Consider the following 22,189-nt stretch of genomic DNA (forward strand, 5'->3'; position numbering starts at 1 on the left):
GTAAAGATTCAGAGGGACATGGGCCAAATGCAGGCAATGGGATTTGTTTATTTTGGGAAATCTAGTCAGCATGGACAGGTTGGACTGAAGGGTCTGTTTCAGTACTTCATGACTCTGTGACTTTATGGAGAATAATAAGACAAAAATAAAACAAGAGTAAACCAGCAAAACAATAATGTGGAAGAGAAGAATAAACACAAGACAACTTGGAAGAAGAGGTGATGATCTAAAGTTGTTGAACTCAGTGTTGAGTCTTGAAGAATGCCAGAGTTGAAAGATAAGATCCCATACAGAGTGTCGATAATGGGGGGATTCAGCTAATACCATCAAAAATGAAAAAAAAAGGGAGTGAGTGCACAAAAGATGAATAGAAATGGCTCCAGGAGTGACAAGAATCAGTTGATCAAATGAATTGGAGCAAGTTGGGATATTTTATGTTCAAGAATTGAAGGTTGAGAGGAATCTTTATGGTAGCATTTAAAATCACAAAGAGTCTGAATAGATTAGATAGGAAAAAACAGGCATTCATTAATGGAAAGGTTGAGAATTAGAGGCCTCTGAGTTAAGGTAATGATAAAATAAGCAGGACAGCATAAATAATGTCTTTCAATAGTGAGGATCTGGAATATGCTGCTTGAAAGTGTGGTAAGGCAGGTTCAATTGAAATATTAAAAAGAGAATTAGATTACTATCTGAAAAGGAAGGTGGTGAAGGAAGAAAGAGGAGAAGGCAATGGAATGACACCCATTAAATTGCCCTTATAAAAAAATCAGTGTGGCCGTAAAGTGTGCTCCAACGATTCTTTGAACATTGAGGGGCTAGATTCTCACTTGTTTGGTATACCTATTGTCTGGTACTTCTGTAGTGAAAATGTGACATATCAATAACTCAAACCTAGATGCTTCCAAGGTTTTGTTGTACAGAAGAACAAAATGTTTCAGCATCTGAAGGGTTGCAAATGGCAGTGAACATTATGCATTTATCATCAAACTTTCCCACATCTGGCCTTAAGATTGAGGAAGGTCAATCTGGTGAAGCAGCTGAAGATGTGTTGGAGTTAGGTCAAGTACAAGAGATAGTTTTTTTCTTTTTCTTCTGCAGTCTTGTTTCCCCAACTACTTTCACAGATCAGCTTGGGTAGGAGCAGAACAAGGCCGAACAGATGGCAGGTTATTAAGGATTAACAGAGAAGCAGCAAGGAGAAGTAAATGATGGAATAAGAGAAGACAAAAGTTAAGGTAAAGGGAGTATCTTTAAATTATTAGAGAAGTTAGCAACTAAGTCTAAATAAGTTTAAGGTAAAGTTATTGAAAGTGGGGAAAGCTGAATGGAATGTGTACCTTTCATTTGTGGGCTGTCATGGACCACACCAAGTGTCCATAATGACCACATGTACAGGAAGTGCTCTCAACTGCAAAAACTTAAGATCCATGTTTTGGAACTTGAACGGCACTTGAAACAATGTACTACATCTGTGAGGCTGAGAATTAACTGGATAGCCTGTTTAGAGGGATAGTCACACAGCAGCTCAAGGGAACAGATAGTCAGGAATGGAAGAAAGGTAACCATGAGGTGATCAAAGATGATCAGGCAGTTAATGTAGGCCACTCCTTAGAAAGTGGTTTTCTATTTTGGAAGTTGATGAGGGCACTGGTTTCTCGAGGGCATGTAGACAGAGCCAAACATCTGGCACCACAATTGGCCTGATTGTACATTAGGGGATGGAAGAAGAAAACAGAATTGGTAATGATATCAGATTCATAGAACATAGAACATAGAACATAGAAGAATACAGCGCAGTACAGGCCCTTCGGCCCTCGATGTTGCGCCGATCCAAGCCCACCTAACCTACACTAGCCCACTATCCTCCATATGCCTATCCAATGCCCGCTTAAATGCCCATAATGAGGGAGAGTCCACCACTGCTACTGGCAGGGCATTCCATGAACTCACGACTCGCTGAGAAAAGAACCTACCCCTAACATCTGTCCTATACCTAGCCCCCCCTTAATTTAAAGCTATGCCCCTTTGTAATAGCTGACTCCATACGTGGAAAAAGATTCTCACTGTCGACCCTATCTAAACCCCTAATCATCTTATACACCTCTATCAAGTCACCCCTAAACCTTCTTTTCTCCAATGAAAACAACCCCAAGTGCCTCAGCCTTTCCTCATACGATCTTTCTAGCATACCAGGCAACATCCTGGTAAACCTCCTCTGCACCCGTTCCAGTGCCTCCACATCCTTCCTATAGTATGGCGACCAAAACTGCACACAATACTCTAATTGTGGCCGCACCAGAGTCTTATATAACTGCAACATGACCTCAGTACTCCGGAACTCAACTCCTCTACCAATAAAAGCCAGTACGCCATATGCCTTCTTCACCGCCCTATTTACCTGGGTGGCAACTTTCAAAGATTTGTGTACATGGACACCAAGATCCCTCTGCTCATCCACACTACCAAGTATCCGACCGTTAGCCCAGTACCCCATCTTTTTAGTACTCTAGGGGAAGAGACAGGCACCTCTGTGACCATAGATGTGACTCCAGGGTGCTGAATTGCTCCTCAGGTGCCAAAGTCAAGAATGCCACTGAGTGGCTGCAGGACATCTCGAAGGGCAAAGGTGATAAGACAGAGGTCATGGTCCACATTGATACCAATGATATAGGTGGGATGACAGATGAGGCCTTACATCAAGAATTCTGGGAGTGAGCAGTAAACTAAAGAGCAAGGCTACAAAGGTTGTAATCTCTGGACTACTCCCAGTGCCATATGCTAGTGTTTAAAGAAATAGGAGTACACTGGGAGCATTTTGGTCGGACAGGTGTGGTTAGAGCATGAATTGACTTGGTGAATTGTGGTGTTGCTGCCATCACCAAGACATAGAGTCCTAGAGATGTACAGCATAGAAACAGACCCTTCGGTTCAACCTGTCCATGCTGACCAGATATGGGATTCTGGATTAGAGGTGCTTGAAAAGCACAGTAATTGAGGCAGCATCTGTGGAGCAGTAAAATCGACGTTTCGGGCAAAAGCCCTTCATCAGGAATACAGATATCCCAACCCAATCTAGTCCCACCTGCCAGCACCTGGCCCATATCCCTCCAAACCCTTCCTATTCATATACCCATCCAAATGCCTCTTAAATGTTGCAATTGTATCAGCCTCCACCACATCCTCTGGCAGCTCATTCCATACACGTACCACCCTCTGTGTGAAAAAGTTGCCCCTTAGGTCTCTTTTATATCTTTCCCCTCTCACCCTAAACCCATGCCCTCTAGTTCTGGACTCCCCGACCCCAGGGAAAAGACTTTCTCTATTTATCCTATCCATGCCCCTCATAATTTTGTAAACCTCTATAAGGTCACCCCTCAGCCTCCGATGCTCCAGGGAAAACAGCCCCAGCCTGTTGAGCCTCTTCCTGTAGCTCAAATCCTCCAACACTGGCAACATCCTTGTAAATCTTTCCTGAACCCTTTCAAGTTCCACAATGTTTTGCCAGAGCGGCGAGGAAAGAAGGAGTGGTATAGCGAAGGCTGCCGGGAAGGGTGAGTTTTCACGCATTAATAGGGACTTACCTCGCGAGTCGGGCCTCCATTTGCTGAGAGGTGCGAGGGAGAAGCAAAGGACTTCTGGGAAGTCATATATCTGTGTGGTTGCGTTACCTGAAACACGACTCCGGTAGTGTCTCCCACCTATCCTTCTCCTCTAACCAAAACAAAAGGTCTGTGTGCCAGATTGGTAAGGTAACGAGTTTACTTTTTATTCCTTTTTTTTCAACAGTCTCTTTGGGAATTTAGAATCGTGGAAATGGCGGTGAGGACAGTTGAATGTTCCTCCTGCAGAATCTAGGAGGTAAGGGTCACCACTAGAGTCCCTGCTGACTACATCTGCGGGAAGTGAATTCCAGCTCCTCGAAAACCACATTAGGGAACTGGAGCTGAAGCTGGATGAACTTCGGATCATTCGGGAGGCAGAGGGGGTTATTGAGAGGAGTTACAGGGAGGTAGTCACTCCTCAGGTACAAGAAAAGGGCAGATGAGTTATAGTCAGGGGACGGAAAGGGAACCGGCAGGCAGTGCGGGGATCCCCTGTGGCCATTCCCCTCAAGTATACCGTTTTGGATACTGTTGGCGGCAGGGGGGTGGAGAAGGGAAGGGGGAAGAAGAGCAAAGCAGTAGTCATTGGGGACTCCATAGTTAGGGGGACAGATAGGACGTTCTGTAGGGACGAAGACGAGAGAGGCTCATGGTTGGTGTGTTGCCTCCCAGGTGCCAGGGTTCGTGATGTCTCTGATCGTGTTTTTGGATCCTTAAGAGGGAGGGGGAGCAGCTGCAAGTCGTGGTCCACATAGGAAGAGAGATGGGGATTTAAGGCAGAAATTCAGGACCTAGGATGGAAGCTTAGAGCTAGGACGAACAGAGTTGTTGTCTCTGGTTTGTTGCCTGTGCCACGTGCTAGTGAGGCGAGGAATATGGAGAGAGAGGAGTTGAACACGTGGCTACAGGGATTGCGCAGGAGGGACGGTTTTGAATTCTTGGATAATTGGGGCTCTTTCTGGGGTAGGTGGGACCTCTACAAGCAGGATGGTCTTCATCTGAACCAAAGGGGTTCCAATATCCTGGGGGGAAATTCACTAAGGCAATTGGGATGGGTTTAAACTAATCCAGCAGGGGATGGGAACCAAAACTGTAGTTCGAGTATAGAAAAGGTTGGAGAGTAGGGAGGTCCAAAATCAAGTTTTAGGTATGCAAGATGGCACTGGCAAGCAAGAGGTTGGTTTGAATTGTGTCTACTTCGATGCCCCCAGGAGCATCCGGAATAAGTCCATGCTGAACTTGCAGCATGGGTTGATACCTGGGACTTCGATGTTGTGGCCATTTCGGAGACATGGATAGAGCAGGGACAGGAATGGTTGTTGCAGGTTCCAGGATTTGGATGTTTCAGTATGAACAGAGAAGATGGTAAAAGAGGGGGAGGTGTGGCATTGTTGGTCAAGGACAGTATTACAGTTGCAGAAAGGATGTTTGGGGACTCGTCAACTGAGGTAGTATGAACTGAGGTTAGAAACAGGAAAGGAGAGGTCACGCTATTGGGAGTTTTCTATAGGCCTCTGAATAGTTCCAGAGATGTAGAGGAAAGGATAGCAAAGATGATTCTCGATAGGAATGAGAGAGACAGGTAGTTGGGGGACTTCAACTTTCCAAATATTGACTGGGAACACTATAGTACGAGTACTATAGATGGGTCAGTTTTTGTCCAGTGTGTGCAGGAGGGCTTCCTGACACAGTATGTAGACAGGCCAACAAGGGGTGAAGCCACATTAGATTTGGTACTGTGTAATGAGCCCGGCCAGGTGTTAGACTTGGAAGTAGGTGAGCACTTTGGTGATAGCGATCACAATTCTGTTATGTTTACTTTAGTGATAGAAAGGGATAGGTATATACCACTGGGCAGGAGTTACAGCTGGGGGAAAGCAATTACGATGTGATTAGGCAAGATTTAGGAAGCATAGGATGGGGAAGGAAATGGCAGGAGATGGACACATTAGAAATGTGGAGCTTATTCAAGGAAAAGCTCCTGAGTGTCCTAGATAAGAATGTACCTGTCAGGCAGGGAGGAAGCAGTACAGCACGGGAACCGTGGTTTACGAAGGAAGTGGAATCTCTGGTCAAGAGGAAGAAGAAGGCTTATGTTAGGCTGAGATGTGAAGGCTCAGTTCAGGCGCTTGAGAATTACAAGGTAGCCAGGAAAGACCTAAAGAGAGAATTCAGAAGAACCAGGAGGAGACATGAGAAGTTGTTGGCGGATAGGATCAGGATAAACCCTAAGGCTTTCTATAGGTATTTAAGGAATAAAAGAATGACGAGAGTAAGATTAGGGCCAATCAAGGATAGTAGTGGGAAGTTGTGTGTGGAGTCAGAGGAGATAGGGGAAGCACTAAATGAATATTTTTCGACCGTATTCACTCTAGAAAATGACAATGTTGTCGAGGAGAATACTGAGATACAGGCTACTAGACTAGGTGGGATTGAGGTTCACAAGGAAGAGGTATTAGAAATCCTGCAGAGTGTGAAAATAGATAAGTCCCCTGGGTCGGATAGGATTTATCTTAGGATCCTCTGGGAAGCCAGGGAGGAGACTGCCGAGCCTTTGACATTGATCTTTAAATCGTCATTGTGTGCAGTAACAGTGCCAGAAGACTGGAGGATAGGAAATGTGTGTTCAAGAAGGGGAGTAGAGACAACCCTGGTAATTATAGACCAGTGAGCCTTACTTCAGTTGTAGGTAAAGTGTTGGAAAAGGTTATAAGAGATGGGATTTATAATCATCTATAAAAGAAGAATTTGATTAGAGATAGTCATCACGGTTTTGTGAAGGGTAGGTTGTACCTCACAAACGTTAATGAGTTCTTTGAAAAGGTGACCAAACAAGTAGATGAGAATAAACCAGTTGATGTGGTGTATATGGATTTCAGCAAAGCGTTCGATAAGGTTACCCACAGTAGGCTATTGTACAAAATGCGGAGGAATGGGATTGTGGGAGACATAGCAGTTTGGATCAGTAATTGGCTTGCTGAAAGAAAACAAAGGGTGATGGTTAGAGAACATGGAACATAGAACAATACAGCACAGAACAGGCCCTTCGGCCCACGATGTTGTGCCGAACATTTGTCCTAGCTTAAGCACCCATCCATGTACCTATCCAATTGCCGCTTAAAGGTCACCAAAGATTCTGACTCTACCACTCCCACAGGCAGCGCATTCCATGCCCCCATCACTCTCTGGGTAAAGAACCCACCCCTGACATCTCCCCTACACCTTCCACCCTTCACCTTAAATTTATGTCCCCTTGTAACACTCTGTTGCACCCGGGGAAAAAGTTTCTGATTGTCTACTCTATCTATTCCCCTGATCATCTTATAAACCTCTATCAAGTCACCCCTCATCCTTCTCCGTTCCAACGAGAAAAGCCCTAGCACTCTCAACCTATCCTCGTACGACCTATTCTCCATTCCAGGCAACATCCTGGTAAATCTTCTCTGCACCCTCTCCAAAGCTTCCACATCTTTCCTAAAGTGAGGCGACCAGAACTGCACACAGTACTCCAAATGTGGCCTAACCAAAGTCCTGTACAGTTGCAACATCACTTCACGACTCTTGAATTCAATCCCACTGCTAATGAACGCTAATACACCATAGGCCTTCTTACAAGCTCTATCCACCTGAGTGGCAACTTTCAAAGATCTATGAACATAGACCCCAAGATCCCTCTGTTCCTCCACCTCACTAAGAACCCTACCGTTAACCCTGTATTCCGCATTCTTATTTGTCTTTCCAAAATGGACAACCTCACACTTGGCAGGGTTGAACTCCATCTGCCACTCCTCAGCCCAGATGGTTGTTGGGAAATGTTCATCCTGGAGTCCTGTTACTAGTGGTGTACTGCAAGGGTCGGTGTTGGGTCCACTGCTGTTCGTCATTTTTATAAATGACCTGGATGAGGGCGTAGAAGGGTGGGTTAGTAAATTCGCAGATGACACTAAGGTCGGTGGAGTTGTGGATAGTGACAAAAGATGTTGTAGGTTACAGAGAGACATAGATAAGCTGCAGAGCTGGGCTGAGAGGTGGCAAATGGAATTTAATGCGGACAAGTGTGAAGTGATTCACTTTGGTCAGAGTAACTGGAATGCAAAGTACTGGGCTAACGGTAAGATTCTTGGTCGTGTAGATGAACAGAGATCTCGGTGTCCATGTACACAGATCCTTGAAAGTTGCCACCCAGGTTGATAGGGTTGTTAAGAAAGCATACAGTGTTTTAGCTTTTATTACTGGAGGGATAGAGTTCCGGAACCATGAGGTTATGCTACAGCTGTACAAAACTCTGGTGCGGCCTCACTTGGAGTTTTGTGTACAATTCTGGTCACCACATTAGAAGAAGGATGTGGAAGCTTTGGAAAGGGTGCAGAGGAGATTTACTAAGATGTTGCCTGGTATGGAGGGGAGGTCTTACGAGGAAAGGCAGAGGGCCTTGAGGCTGTTTTCATTGGAGAAAAGAAGGTTGAGAGTTGACTTAATAGAGACATACAAGATAATCAGAGGGTTAGATAGGGTGAACAGGGAGAGCCTTTTTCTAAGTATGGTGACAGCGAGCACGAGGTGGTATAGCTTTAAAATGAGGGGTGATAGATATAGGATCGATGTCAGAGGTAGTTTCTTTTCTCAGAGAGTAGTAAGGGTATGGAATGCTTTGCCTGCAACGGTAGTAAATTCGCCAATTTTAAGTGCATTTAAGTCGTCATTGGACAAACATATGGACGTACATGGAATAGTGTAGGTTAGATGGCCTTCAGATTGGTATGACTGGTCGACGCAACATCGAGGGCCGAAGGGCCTGTACTGCACTCTAATGTTCTATGTTCTAACATATTTCCCATAGGAAGGAGACCAGAATTGCACACAATATTCCAACAGTGGTCTAACAATGTCCTGTACAGCCGCAACATGACCTCCCAACTCCTGTACTCAATACTCTGACCAATAAAGGAAAGCATACCAAACGCCTTCTTCACTATCCTATCTATCTGCGACTCCACTTTCAAGGAGCTATGAACCTGTACTCCAAAGTCTCTTTGTTCAGCAACACTCCCTCGGACCTTTCCATTAAGTGTATAAGTCCTGCTGAGATTTGCTTTCCCAAAATGCAGAACCTCGCATTTATCTAAATTAAACTCCATCTGCCACTTCTCAGCCCATTGGCCCATCTGATCTGGTCAAGATCCTGTTGTAATCTAAGGTAACCCTCTTCACTGTCCATTATATCTCCAATTTTGGTGTAATCTGCAAACTTACTAACTGTACCTCTAATGCAGGTGAATCTGTGGCGGATATGGAAGTTTACTTTGGGGCCTTGGAGGGAGGTGAGGGGGGAGGTGTGGGCGCAAGTCTTGCACCTCCTGCTGTTGCAGGGTAAGGTGCCGGGAGTGGAGGTTGGGTTGGTGGGGGGTGTGGATCTGACGAGGGAGTCACGGAGGGAGTGGTCTTTACGGAATGCTGATAGGGGAGGGGAGGGAAATATATCCTTGGTAGTGGGGTCCGTTTGAAGGTGGCGGAAATGATGGCGGATGATGCGCTGTACATGGAGATTGGTGGAGTGGTAGGTGAGGACCAGTGGGGTTCTGTCCTGGTGGCGGTTGGAGGGGCGGGGCTCAAGGGCGGAGGAGCGGGAAGTGGAAGAGATGCGGTGGAGGGCATCGTCGACCATGTCGGGGGGGAAATTGCGGTCCTTGAAGAAGGAGGCCATCTGGGTTGTACGTGTTTGGAACTGGTCCTCCTGGGAGCAGATGTGGCGGAGACGAAGGAATTGGGAGAATGGGATGGCGTTTTTACAGGGGGCAGGGTGGGAGGAGGTGTAGTCCAGGTAGCTGTGGGAGTTGGTCGGTTTGTAGTAGATGTCCGTGTTGATTCGGTCGCCTGAGATAGAAATAGGAGAAAGTGAGGTCTGCAGATGCTGGAGATCAGAGCTGGAACTGTGTTGATGGAAAAGTGCAGCAGGTCAGGCAGCATCCAGGGAAAAGGAGAATCGACGTTTCGGGCATAAGCCCTTCTTCAGGGATCCCTGAAGAAGGGCTTATGCCCGAAAGGTCAATTCTCCTGTTCCCTGGATGCTGCCTGACCTGCTGCGCTTTTCCAGCAACGCATTTCCAGCTGAGATAGAAATAGACCTTCCTCTACCTTTCTATTTCTATCTCAGGCGACCGAATCAACACGGACCTCCACTCCCGGCACCTTACCCTGCAACCGCAGGAGGTGCAAGACTTGCGCCCACACCTCCCCCCTCACCTCCCTCCAAGGCCCCAAAGTAAACTTCCATATCCGCCACAGATTCACCTGCACCTCCACACACATCATCTATTGCATCCTCTGCACCCGATGTGGCCTCCTCTATATTGAGGAGACAGGCCGCCTACTTGCGGAGCGTTTCAGAGAACACCTCTGGGACACCCGGACCAACTAACCCAACCACCCTGTGGCTCAACACTTCAACTCCCCCTCCCACTCCACCAAGGATATGCAAGTCTTTGGACTCCTCCATCGCCAGACCACAACAACACGATGGTTGGAGGAAGAGCGCCTCATCTTCCGCCTAGGAACCCTCCAACCACAAGGGATGAACTCGGATTTCACCAGCGTCCTCATTTCCCCTCCCCCCACCCTGTCTCAGTCAAATCCATCGAATTCAGCACCGCCTTCCTAACCTGCAATCTTCTTCCTGACCTCTCCGCCCCCACCCCAGTCTGACCTATCACTCTCACCTTGACCTCTTTCCACCTATCACATTTCCGACGCCCCTCCCCCAAGTCCCTCCTCCCTACCTTTTATCTTAGCCTGCTGGACAAACTTTCCTCATTCCTGAAGAAGGGCTTATGCCCGAAACATCGATTCTCCTGTTCACTGGATGCTGTCTGACCTGCTGCGCTTTTCCAGCAACACATTTTCAGCTCATTCTGTGGTATAGGATCTTCAGGCAGGACGGGGAGAGTTAAAAGGTGAGGTTGTGTTGTTTAATTAAGGAGTCAGTTACTGTAGGAAGGAGGGTAAATATTTTGGAAGGGTCTTCAAATGAGGCTTTGCAGGTAGAACTTAAGAATACAAAAGGGGTGATCACAGTGTCGAGAGTGTATTATAAACTTCTAAACACTCAGCGGGTAATAAAGTAGCAATTTTGAAGTACACTTTCCCTCCAGAAATTTCTGTTCATGTTGCTGATTTCCAGCAAATGCATTCCTTCTTAGATTAGATTAGATAAGATTACTTACAGTGTGGAAACAGGCCCTTCGGCCCAACAAGTCCACACTACCCCGCCGAAGCGCAACCTACCCATACCCCTACATCTACCCCTTACCTAACACTACAAGCAATTTAGCATGGCCAATTCACCTGACCTGCACATCTTTGGACTGTGGGAGGAAACCAGAGCACCCGGAGGAAACCCACGCAGACACGGGGAGAATGTGCAAACTCCACACAGTCAGTCGCCTGAGGCGGGAATTGAACCCAGGTCTCTGGCGCTGTGAGGCAACAGTGCTAACCACTGTGCCACCGTGCCGCCCTATTGTTTTAATAGAGCATCAAATTTGTAGACGATTCACCGGGAGACATTAAAATATCAGTACGGTAATTATATGAGGGCATTTCAACTTGCTCAACATTAATTAGGATACTCAGAATGTAAAATGTTCAGAGAAGGCAGATTTCTTGAAATATATTCTGGAGTGCTTTATCTATCAATATGTAGATAGTTCTACAAGGGACGGTGCATTGCCTGACCTAATTCTGGAGCACAAAGCTGGACAGACATTTACATTGGCAGTGGGATAGCATTTTAGTGATATTGACCACAACACTAAGTTCTAAGTTTGCTTTCGAAAAGGAAAAAAGATGGTCCGCAATGAAGGATTTTGGATTGCGAGAAGACAGATTTTACCAAAATAAGGCAGGATCTGGCCAAAATAGACTGGAAATACTTCTGGGTAAATGTACGGCAGAACAGTAGGGGGCGTACAAAATAGAATTGGTGAAAATGAAGGCCCAACATGTTCACTTTATGGCAAAATGTAGGAGCAACAAACCCACGGAACCTTGGATGTCTAGGAATATTCAGGACTAGATTGGAGGAAGAAGAGATGATTTTAATGGGTACAAAGGGAGCAAATCCACAGAGGCCCTGATGGAGTACAGGAATCACTGGGGAATCTCAAAAATGCAATGAGGAGACCAAAGTCCTGAAGAAGGCTATACTCAAAACATTGACTTCTCTACCTTCTAATGCTGCCTGCTTGCTGTGTTTTTCTAGCCTCTTGCTTATCTACTATGAAAAAGCACTGGCAAGACATTCTGTAAGTATATAAGGGGGAAGAGGATAACCAGGGAAAGAATAGTGTCCATCAAGGACCAAGGGGGCAATCTGTGCATGGAGCTGGAGAGCATTGGTAGAATGTTAAAGCACATCACATCAGTATTCACTTTGAAGAAGGAGGATGTAAACGCAGAATTCAGGAAGACAGACTATGAGGTGCTTGAGTAGTTTGACACAGGGAGTGAAGACGTATCCTAGATCTTGGTGGGTTTGACATGGACAAATCCCCAGATCTGGATGAGTTGTGTCCCAGGCTACTGTGGAAGGCAAAGGAAGAAATTACAAATTTTATTTACTCTCTGACAACAGGAACGTCTCAAGAGGACTGAAAAACAGCTAACATGATTTCAGTTTTCAAGAAGGATGGTAGAATTACAGACCTGTGAGTATCAGATTAGTGGCAGAAAAAATTATTGGAGTAAAAGTTGAAGGCGAGAATCAATCTCCACTTGGGGAAGCAAGGTTTTACATGGAATAGTCAGCATGGCTTTGCAGAGGGAGGTCATGCTGAATATCCATTTAAATTTTCAAGACGGTGATCAGATGTGTAGATGAGATTAACGTAGTTGATGTAGTTCATATGATATCAACAAAACCTTTGACAAGTTCCCTTATGGGAGACTGATAAAGATGAAAACCAATGAGATCCAGGGAAATTTGGCAATTTGAATTCAAAATTGGTTCAGTGGTAGGAGTCAATGAGTGGTGGTAGAAAGCTGTTTGTGTGACTGGAAGTGAGTGTCTGTGACATACTACAGCGATCAGGCCTGGGTCCTTTATTGTTTGTTATATATATAAGACGATACTGAAGAAAATGTGGGGGATGATAAGTACATTTGGGGATGATATGAAGATTAGTCAGGTGGGTGACAGCAAGGAAGAATGTCTTAAATTGCAGGATGATAAAGAAAGATTGGTCAGATGGGCAGATCTCTGGCAGATAGAATTTAACATTGATAATGTGAGATGATGCAGTCTGGAAGAAATAATGAGACAAGGAACATAAAGTAACAGAACACTAGGAAGCTCATAGGATCAAAGTGATATTGGGTGCTTGTTCTCAGATCCATGAAGGCAGCAGTCCATGCTAATAGTATAGCTAAGAAGGCTTAAGGGATATTTGCTTTTATAGCAAGGATTAGAAAAGAGGAGAGTTTAGATCAGAGTGGTGCTGGAAAAGCACAGCAGATCAGGCAGCATCTAAGGAGCAGGAAAATCGACATTTTGGGCAAAAACCCTTCATCAGGAATAGAGGCAAGAAGCCTCCAGGGTGGAGAGATAAATGGGGTGGGGGCGCTGGGGAGAAGGTAGCAAAGAGTACAATAGGTGAATATGGGTGGGGATGGAGGTGATAGGTCAGAGGGGAGCATGGAGGGGATAGGTGGGAAGGAAGATTGGCAGGTAGGACAGGTCATGAGGACAGTGCTGGAAAGTTGGAACTGGGGTAAGGTGGGGGGAGGGAAATGAGGAAACTGGTGAAGTCCACATTGATGGCCTGGGGTTGAAGTGTTCCGAGTCAGAAGATGAGGCGTTCTTCCTCCAGGCGTTGGGTGGTGAGGGAGCGGCGGTGGAGGAGGCCCAGGACCTGCGTGTCCTCAGCAGAGTGGGAGGGGGAGTTGAAATGTTGGGCCATGGGGCGGTTTGGTTGATTGGTGCGAGTGTCCTGGAGATCCCCACCCCCATTCACCTATTGTACTCTTTGCTACCTTCTCCCTAGCCCCCTACCCCTCCATTTATCTCTCCACCCAGGAGGCTCCCTGCTTCTATTCCTGATGAAGGGCTTTTGCCCGAAACGTCGATTTTCCTGCTCCTCGGATGCTGCCTGACCTACTGTGCTTTTCCAGCACCACCCTGATCTAAACTCTGGTTTCCAGCATCTGCAGTTCTCACTTTTGCCTTAGAAAAGAGGAGAGTTATGTTGAAGCTACACAGAACTTTGGTTGGATCACAGCTGGAGAACTGTGTGCAGTTCTGGTCAACACATGAGAGGAAGGATGTAATTGCACTGGAGGAGATGTAAAGGATATTTGCCAGGATGTTACCTGGATTAGAACAGTTATCCCATGCTATGAAAAGAGGCTGGATAAGTTTGAATTATTTTCTTTGGAGAAGAGAAAGCTGAGAGGGGACCTAATATATAAGATTATGACAGGTGTGGAAAGCAGCTGTTCCTGTTAATAAGGTTAATAACAAGGGAACACAATTTTCAGATGAAAGGCAGGAGATTTAGAGGAAATTTAGAGCTGTTTGAAGAAACAGCATTTATACTGTGTGTTGGGTAAGTTGCTTTTAAAATGGCAATAATCAGTTCACTGATCCTTTTCTTTTAAAACAGTTCTTTTCCCATCTCAGTCTACAATCCAAACGTTAGTCTTAAAACAAACTGAAAAATTTTGGAAAAGCATCAATCTAAGGAAAACACATATAACTGCATAAAGTTAGGCAGTTCAGATGATTGGTAAGAACATAAAGAATGGGAAAGAATGACTGAAAGGTTTATCAGGAGGAAAAATTAGAGTATGGCAGCAAACTATCTAGGAGTGTGAAAACAAATAGCAAGAGTTTAAAGGTATTTATAAAAGAAAAACAAGCGGTTAAGTAAAGTGAGTATGAGTTCTCTAGAAAGTGAACACGTGGAGTTAATATTCCATAATAAAGAAATTATAAATTAGTTGAACAAACATTTTGCTACTGCCTTCATCATGCAGGGTATAAAAATATTCCTGTATACCCTTAACTGAGGACATGGAAGGGAAAGAGGAACATAATAAATTACAATCATGAGGCAAGTAGTACTAACTGTTGGAATTGCAGGACAATAAGTTTCCAAGAACAGATGGACTTCATCCTCAGGTCTTAAAGGAGGAGGTTAATGAAACAGCAGATACTTTGGTGCTAATTTTACAAAATTCATCAGTTTCTGGAAAAGACTTGAATATAGGAAATGGAACCCCTCTATACAAGAGAGGAGGGAGACTGTAAACAGATTGGAGAACGTCAGGTTGTACCCATTGGACAAAAGAGATTGCAGGAAGAACTGATCAAGGTGGATCAAATTGTGACAGGTTTAGATTAGGTAGATAAAGAAAGCCTATCCCCCTTAACAGCAGCAAACAGAATAGAGGACACAAGTTTGAGATATGAAATCCAGAGAGGTTGTCAGGATGAAATGTTTATACAGTGAATGGTAATGTTTTGGAATTTGTTGACTGTGAGGGTAGTAGAACAAAATTCTGGATTAGAGTGGTGCTGGAAAAGCACAGCAGTTCAGGCAGCATCCGAGGAGCAGGAAAATCGACGTTTTGGGCATAAGCCCTTCATCAGGAATACAGGAGAAGTGCCTGAAGGGTGGAGAGATAAATGAGAGGAGGGTGGGGGTGGGGAGAAAGTAGCATAGAGTACAATAGGTGAATGGGGGTGGGGATGAAGGTGATAGGTCAGAGAGGAGGGTGCAGTGGATAGGTGGAAACGAAGATAGGCAGGTAGGACAAGTCATGAGACAGTGCCTGTATTCCTGATAAAGGGCTTTTGCCCGAAACTTTGATTTTCCTGCTCCTCGGATGCTGCCTGAACTGCTGTGCTTTTCCAGCACCACTCTAATCCAGAATCTGGTTTCCAGCATCTGCAGTCATTGTTTTTACTCGGTAGTAGAACAAAAGACAGTCAATGGTTTCAAAAGGAAGTCATTGGGCCTTTGAAGAAAATATGAGGAGAAAGTGAGGTCTGCAGATGCTGGAGATCAGAGCTGAAAATGTGTTGCTGGAAAAGTGCAGCAGGTCAGGCAGCATCGAGGGAAAAGGAGAATTGACGTTTCGGACATATTCCTGAAGAAGGGCTTATGCCCGAAACGTCGATTCTCCTGTTCCCTGGATGCTGCCTGACCTGCTGCGCTTTTCCAGCAACACATTTTCAGCTTTGAAGAAAATATGCAGTCCTACTGAGATAAAGGGGGACAACAGGTGTGACTGAACTGCACTGGCGAGCCCATACAATTTTGAAAGTGACCTTGTAATGCACTGTTGAATTGATATGGATATCCAAAAAGTGATGATGTACATGGCTGTTTCTGAGTGGTCCAGTTGAAGGATGCCTATTGCTTGCTTGAATATACTCCTTGAAACAGCATGGCTGTCAATGTAATCCTACCATGCAGCCATATGTAGAGGTGATAATCATTTTTGCCCAATAGTAAATCTTTAACATGGCAGCTGGATTGGAAGATAAGGGAGCAAAGAAATGTGGCACAGGATGAAAGAGTTATGGCCGTTGCCAGGTTTAAAAATAAAACATTGAGATGATGAACTAAAATCTGATATCTAAAAGAATGGGGCTGAAAATCAAGTTATTCCCATTTAAACTACTCATCCTTATTGTTTCTGCCATGAGAGGTAACCTCTTTATCAAAAAAGTCAATATTTCACAATTGTTACATAAGAAAACTTAATGAACTGCACTTTCAAGACATTGGTGAAATGTTTTGTAGTCGAGAGTGTGGTGCTGTAAAAGCACAGTAGGTCAGGCAGCATCTGAGGAGCAGGAGAATCGATGTTTCCGGCATAAGCCCATCATCAGGAATGAGGCTTGTGGGTCGGGACGCTGAGAGAGAAATGGGAGGGGGATAGGGCTGGGGGGGAAGGTAGCCAGGAATATGATAGGTAGATAAAGGTGAGGGGAGAAAGGTGAAAGGTTGGAGAGGAGGGTGAAGCGGTCCATCCCTCCTGTTCCTCACCTTCCACCCCACCAACCTCCTGGTACATCACATCATCCTCCGCCACCTGGAGGAAGAATGCCTCATTTTCCGCCTTGGGACACTGCAACCACACAGGATCAACATGGAATTCACCAGTTTTCTCAATTCCCCTCTCCCCACCTATTCCAGTCCCAAGCCTCCAACTCGACACTACCCTCTTGACCTGTCCATCTTCCTTCCCACCAATCCACTCCACCCCTGACCTATCAACCTCCCTCCCCCAACTTCATCTACCTATCACATTCCCAGCTATCTTCCACCTAGCCACACCCCTTCCCATTTATCTCTTAGGCCCCCCAGCCCACAAGCCTCATTCCTGATGAAGGACTTATGCCCAAAAGATCGATTCTCCTGCTCCTTGGATGCTGCCTGACCTGCTATATTATTCCAGCACCACACTCTTGACTCTGATCTCCAGCATCTGCAGTCCTGAATTTCTCCTAAATGTTTTGTAGATTAACCACCAGTGTTTTAATTACCAGTGTTATAACAAAAAGAAGTTTAAATTTTGTATAAAATTAAGGTGCATTTTTTAATGTAAAACTGCCCATCCCTTCATGGCAACAGACAAATGTTTAATCATCACAAGGAAAATCATGAATCTCTTTGTCTTTTATAAAATTGGTGGGAAAACTTACCTTCTTCATCTGCTAGGGTTCAGTGTTGGAAAATGTGAACTGAGAGTTGTCAATGTTTCTGCAATTTATAACATAGAACATAGAAAAGAGCAGCAAAGCGCAGGCCGTCTGGCCCACGATGTTGCGCCAAGCATCTATCTTAATCTAAGATCAACCTAACCTATGGGCCCCTCAATTTACTGCCATCCATATGCTTGTCCAGCAGTTACTTAAATTCCCTAATGTCTCTGACTCTACTACCACCGCTGGCAGTGCATTCCACACACCTACCACTCTCTGTGTAAAGAACCTACCTCTGACATCTCTCCTATACCTTCCTCCAATCACCTGAAAATTATGACCCCTTGTAACAGCCATTTCTGCCCTGCTCTGGCTATACACGCTATCTATGCATCTCATTAGGCAAAAGTGAGTACTGCAGTTGCCAGAGATCAGAATCAAGATTAGAGTGGTGCTAGAAAAGCACAGCAGTTCAAGCAGCATCCAAAGAGCAGGAAAGTCGACATTTCAGGCAAAAGCCCTTCATCAGGAATTCTTTGGATGCTGCCTGACCTGCTGTGCTTTTCCAGCACCACTTTAATCTTGACTCTGCCTCTCATTACCCTGTACACCTCTATCAAGTCATCTCTCTTCCTTCTTCTCTTCAGTGTGAAATGCCCGAGCTCACTCAACCTCTCTTCATAAGAAAAGCCCTCCAATCAGGGGCAGCATCCTGGATATATGATGTATATACATGGAATTATGGAGCTGCAGCAAAACCTTACGGCTCTTAAACTCAATCCCCCTATTAATGAAAGCCAAAACATCATCTGCCTTCTTAACAACTGTATCAACCTGGTTGGCAACTTTAAGGGAACTTTGGACATGGACCCCAAAGATCCCGCTGTTCCTGCACACTGCCAAGAATCCTGTCTTTAACCCTGCATTCAGCATTCAAATTCGACCTTCCAAAAAGAATCACTTTACATTTATCCAGGTTCAACTCCATCTGCTACTTCTCAGCCCAGCTCTGCATCCTGTCAATATCCTGTTGTAGCCTGCAACAGTCCTTGACACTGTCTATAACATCACTGATTTTTGTATCACCAGCAAACATACTAAACCCACCCTTCCACTTCTTCATCCAAGTCATTTATAAAAACTATAAAGAGCAGAGGCCCAAGAACAGATCCCTGCAGGACACCAGGGTTATTGACCTTCAAGTGGAATACTTTCAATCCATTACCATTCGTTGTCTTCTTTCAGTAAGCCAATTCTGTTTCCAGACAGCCAAATTTCTCTTTATCCCATACCTCCTCACTTTCTTAATAAGCCCACCGTGAGGAACCTTATCAAATGCCTTACTGAAATTCATATACCCCACATCTACAGTTCTTGCACAGTATTCTGTAAATGACATTAGTTTTGCTTGTTGTCTGTATAGGGTCTTTCAAGTTCATTAGTTGCCGTTTTAGTTTGTTGGTGGGTTTGTGGGCTACCATGATGTCTAACAGTCTGAGTGGTCTGGCAATCATTTCCGAGGTGTCTTCGATGTAGGGGAGAGTAGCTCAGGTTTCTGGGTGCGTTTTGTCTGCTTGTTTGGATTTGTTGCTGAGAAATTGGTGGACTGTGTTCATTAGGTACCCATTCTTTTAGAATACACTGTGTGGGTGATTTTCCTCTGCTCTGCATAATGTCACTTACAAAATACCAAGCAAGAACTGTAACAAACGCTATATTGGACAAACAGGCAGAAAACTCACCACCAGGATACATGAACATCGACTAGCCACAAAACGACATGAACCCTTCAGTTCAGCGAGCAAACCTACATCCAGAACCTCAACCTGAGCTACAAATCTTCTCAAAACTTTCTAAATTTGTATATATCTGGTCTGGCCCTAGGAACTTATCTACCTAGATGATTCCCAGAATTTTCAGCACATCCACTTTCTTCATATTAATCTGTTCAAGCCTATTAATCTGGTCCACAATGTTTTCGCTATCAACAAAGTCCCTCCCACCAGTGAATACTGAAGCAAAAGAACTCATTTAGGGCCCACCCTACCTCTTCAGACTCCAGTCACAAGTTCCCTCCAGTATCCTGATTGGCCCTACCCTCTCTCTGATCATTCTCTTATTCCTCACGTAAGTGTAGAACGCCTTTGGGTTTTCCCTAATCCTTCCCACTAAGGCTTTTTCGTGCTCCCTCCTAGCTCTCCTCAGTCCAGTTTTGAGTTCTTTCCCAGCTACTTTCTAATCCTCTAAAGCTGTGCCAGATCCTCACTTCCTCAACCTTAAGTAAGCTTTCTTCTTTCTCTTGACAAGAAGCTCCTCTTCTCTTGTCATCCAAGGCTCCTTGTTTGTCTCAGTTGAACAAACTCATCCAACACTCGCAACAAGTGTTCTTTAAACAGCCTCCACATTTCTGTTCTGCATTTCACATAGAACAATTGTTCCCAATGTATACTCCACAGCTGCTGTCTAATAGCAGTGTAATTTCCCCTCCCCCAATTAAATACCTTACCATACTGTCTGTTCCTATCCCTCTCCATGGCTATGGTAAAAGTGAGGCAGTTGTGGTCACCTGTCACCGAAATGCTCTCCCACCAAGAAATCTGACACCTGGCCTGGCTCGTTGCCTAACACCAAATGGCCTTCACCCCAAGTCAGCCTATCTACATATTGAGTCAGGAATTCTTCCTGTACATACTTAATAAAATTAGCTCCATCCAGATGATCTACACTAAGGAGGCTCTAATCAATATGTGGAAGTTGAAGTCACCCATAACAACAACTCTGTTACATCTGCACCTTTCCACGGTCTGCTGTCCAATCTGGACTTCCAGCTCTTTGCTGCTATTGAGGGTTCTATAGAAAACATCCAATAAAGTGCCTGCTCCTTTCCTGTTACTGACTTCCAACCATCCTGACTCAGTAGACAAACTCTACTCAACAACCTCCTTTTCTGCAGCTGTGATGCACTCTAATTAACAATGCTACTCCCTTCCTCTTTTAACCCCCTTCCTGTTCTTTTTAAAAGATCTAAACCCTGGAACATCCAGCAACCATTCCTGCCCCTGCAAAATCCACGTCTCTGTTCTGGCCACAACATCGTAGTTCCAAGCACTGATACATGCTCTTAGTTCATCACTCTTATTCCTGACACTCCTTGCATTGAAACAGACACACCTAGGGGATATGCAAAATATATGGCTAAGAGAAGCCCCTTAAAGTATATTGCCTAAATGGCATGGTAAGCAGACATTTCTTGTATTCATTTTGCTAAATCAGGTAATCCATTGCAAAATCATTTCTTTACCTTTTCAAATTCTTCACTTTTCTTGATCTGGTGAATATCTATTTTAACAGGGCTGTGGGCCACTGAAGATTCATGTTTTTCTTCAGAATCTCCTGAAAATCCAACTCGTCTACGCTCTGTGTTAAAAAATACAAGATAGAAAGTCTGAAGCACATATGTGATCAATATGTCTGCTGTTGAAATTCATGTTAAGTGGACAGCTTTAAACATGTCTCGAACAAGGAAAATACTTTAATTCCAAGTGAAATATTTATAAATAAAATTACACTTTTGCAACACATTTAAGGAATAGAATCTAGTTATTTCTGAAATTAAAAACTATTAGCATTCATCTTCTAAATCTATCTGCTAAAGGAGATTGACAAAGTAGACATAAAGTAGATGGGGACTCTCGTGGGGCAAACTGGAAAGAAAGGTCATAGTTTTCAGATGGGGAGTGGCAGATTTAAAACAGATGAGGAGGAATTACTTCTCTCAAAAACTGTGGAATTCACTATCCCAGAGTATAGTACATACTGTAACACTGAATATATTGAAGGAGGAGACAGACAGATCTTTAATGAGTAAAGTAACAATTAAAAGGGTGATTCAGCAGGAAAGTGGAATCAAGAACAAGATGAAATCGACCATAATCATATTAAATAGTAGAGCAGGCTCGAGGAACTGAATTGTCTGTTCCTGAACTTACTTTTTTTTTAATAGATATTTTTATTAGAAATTTAACATTTTTACAAGTTTACAAAAATAAACAAAACTCTCAAGTACAAACATTGATATACAATTAAATCTTAAATAAATAATAACCAAAATTTAACAAAAGAAAAATTCCGAGAAAGAAAAAAAAACAAACAACGAACTACTAATTTTATCTACAACTAACCAGAGTGTATATTTAAGTCTCTTACATTATTCAAATAAGAGAAAGAAAAGAAAAACCAACAGATAACATAGAAATTGGGTAGTGAGATACATACTCGGAATGTGTTAACATCAAATGTAATAAAATCTGTATTCGTGTGGTATTCCTCTCCCAAGGGGCCCCGGACCAGCCAGGTTCATAATCTCAATTAAATAAAAGCCCTTGTTAGGATAGCCGAAATATCTGTATTCATATAATTCAAGAAGGGCTGCCATATTTTATGAAATTATTCGGTCTTTCGGTGTACCATATTTGTAAGGAAGTCAAGGGGAATACATTTCATAATTAATCTGTGCCAATTTGAAAGTCCAGGGGGGCCCTCAACCACCCAGTTTACCAAAATATTTTTCCTTGCACAGAAAGAGAGAATAGAAAATAATCTCTTCCCGTGCATATCCAGGGAGGGTAAGTTCGAAAAGCCCAAAGCAGAGATACAGGGTCCACTTTAATTTCCGTTCCTAAAATTTCCGTCAGGGTACTTGCTACTTTAGTCCAGTATCCAAGGATCTTATGACAGGTCCATAGACAATGTACAAGAATGCCCACCTCTATTTTACATTTGGGACACATTGAAGATGCTCCTGCCTTAAATTTTGCCAATCGATCCGGTGCTATGGGCCTTATGAAGTGTCTTCAGCTGGATAGCCTGAGTTCTG

The 22,189-nt window shown here is 44.2% G+C and overlaps 1 protein-coding gene across 1 annotated transcript in view; it reads right to left on the minus strand.

Moving 5' to 3' along the window:
* LOC122540179 (dynein axonemal heavy chain 8-like) overlaps positions 1–22,189 on the minus strand; it is a 1,258,818-nt gene that overhangs the window by 770,612 nt on the left and 466,017 nt on the right. Inside the window, exon 22 of the mRNA XM_087976819.1 lies at positions 20,615–20,730. Coding sequence (XP_087832945.1) covers positions 20,615–20,730 — 116 coding nt within the window. The remainder of the gene's footprint in view (positions 1–20,614; positions 20,731–22,189) is intronic.

Source organism: Chiloscyllium plagiosum, unplaced genomic scaffold (assembly GCF_037043375.1).
Source record: "Chiloscyllium plagiosum isolate Xiang-an unplaced genomic scaffold, Cpla_swu_hap1 HiC_scaffold_3, whole genome shotgun sequence".
Taxonomy (NCBI): domain Eukaryota; kingdom Metazoa; phylum Chordata; class Chondrichthyes; order Orectolobiformes; family Hemiscylliidae; genus Chiloscyllium; species Chiloscyllium plagiosum.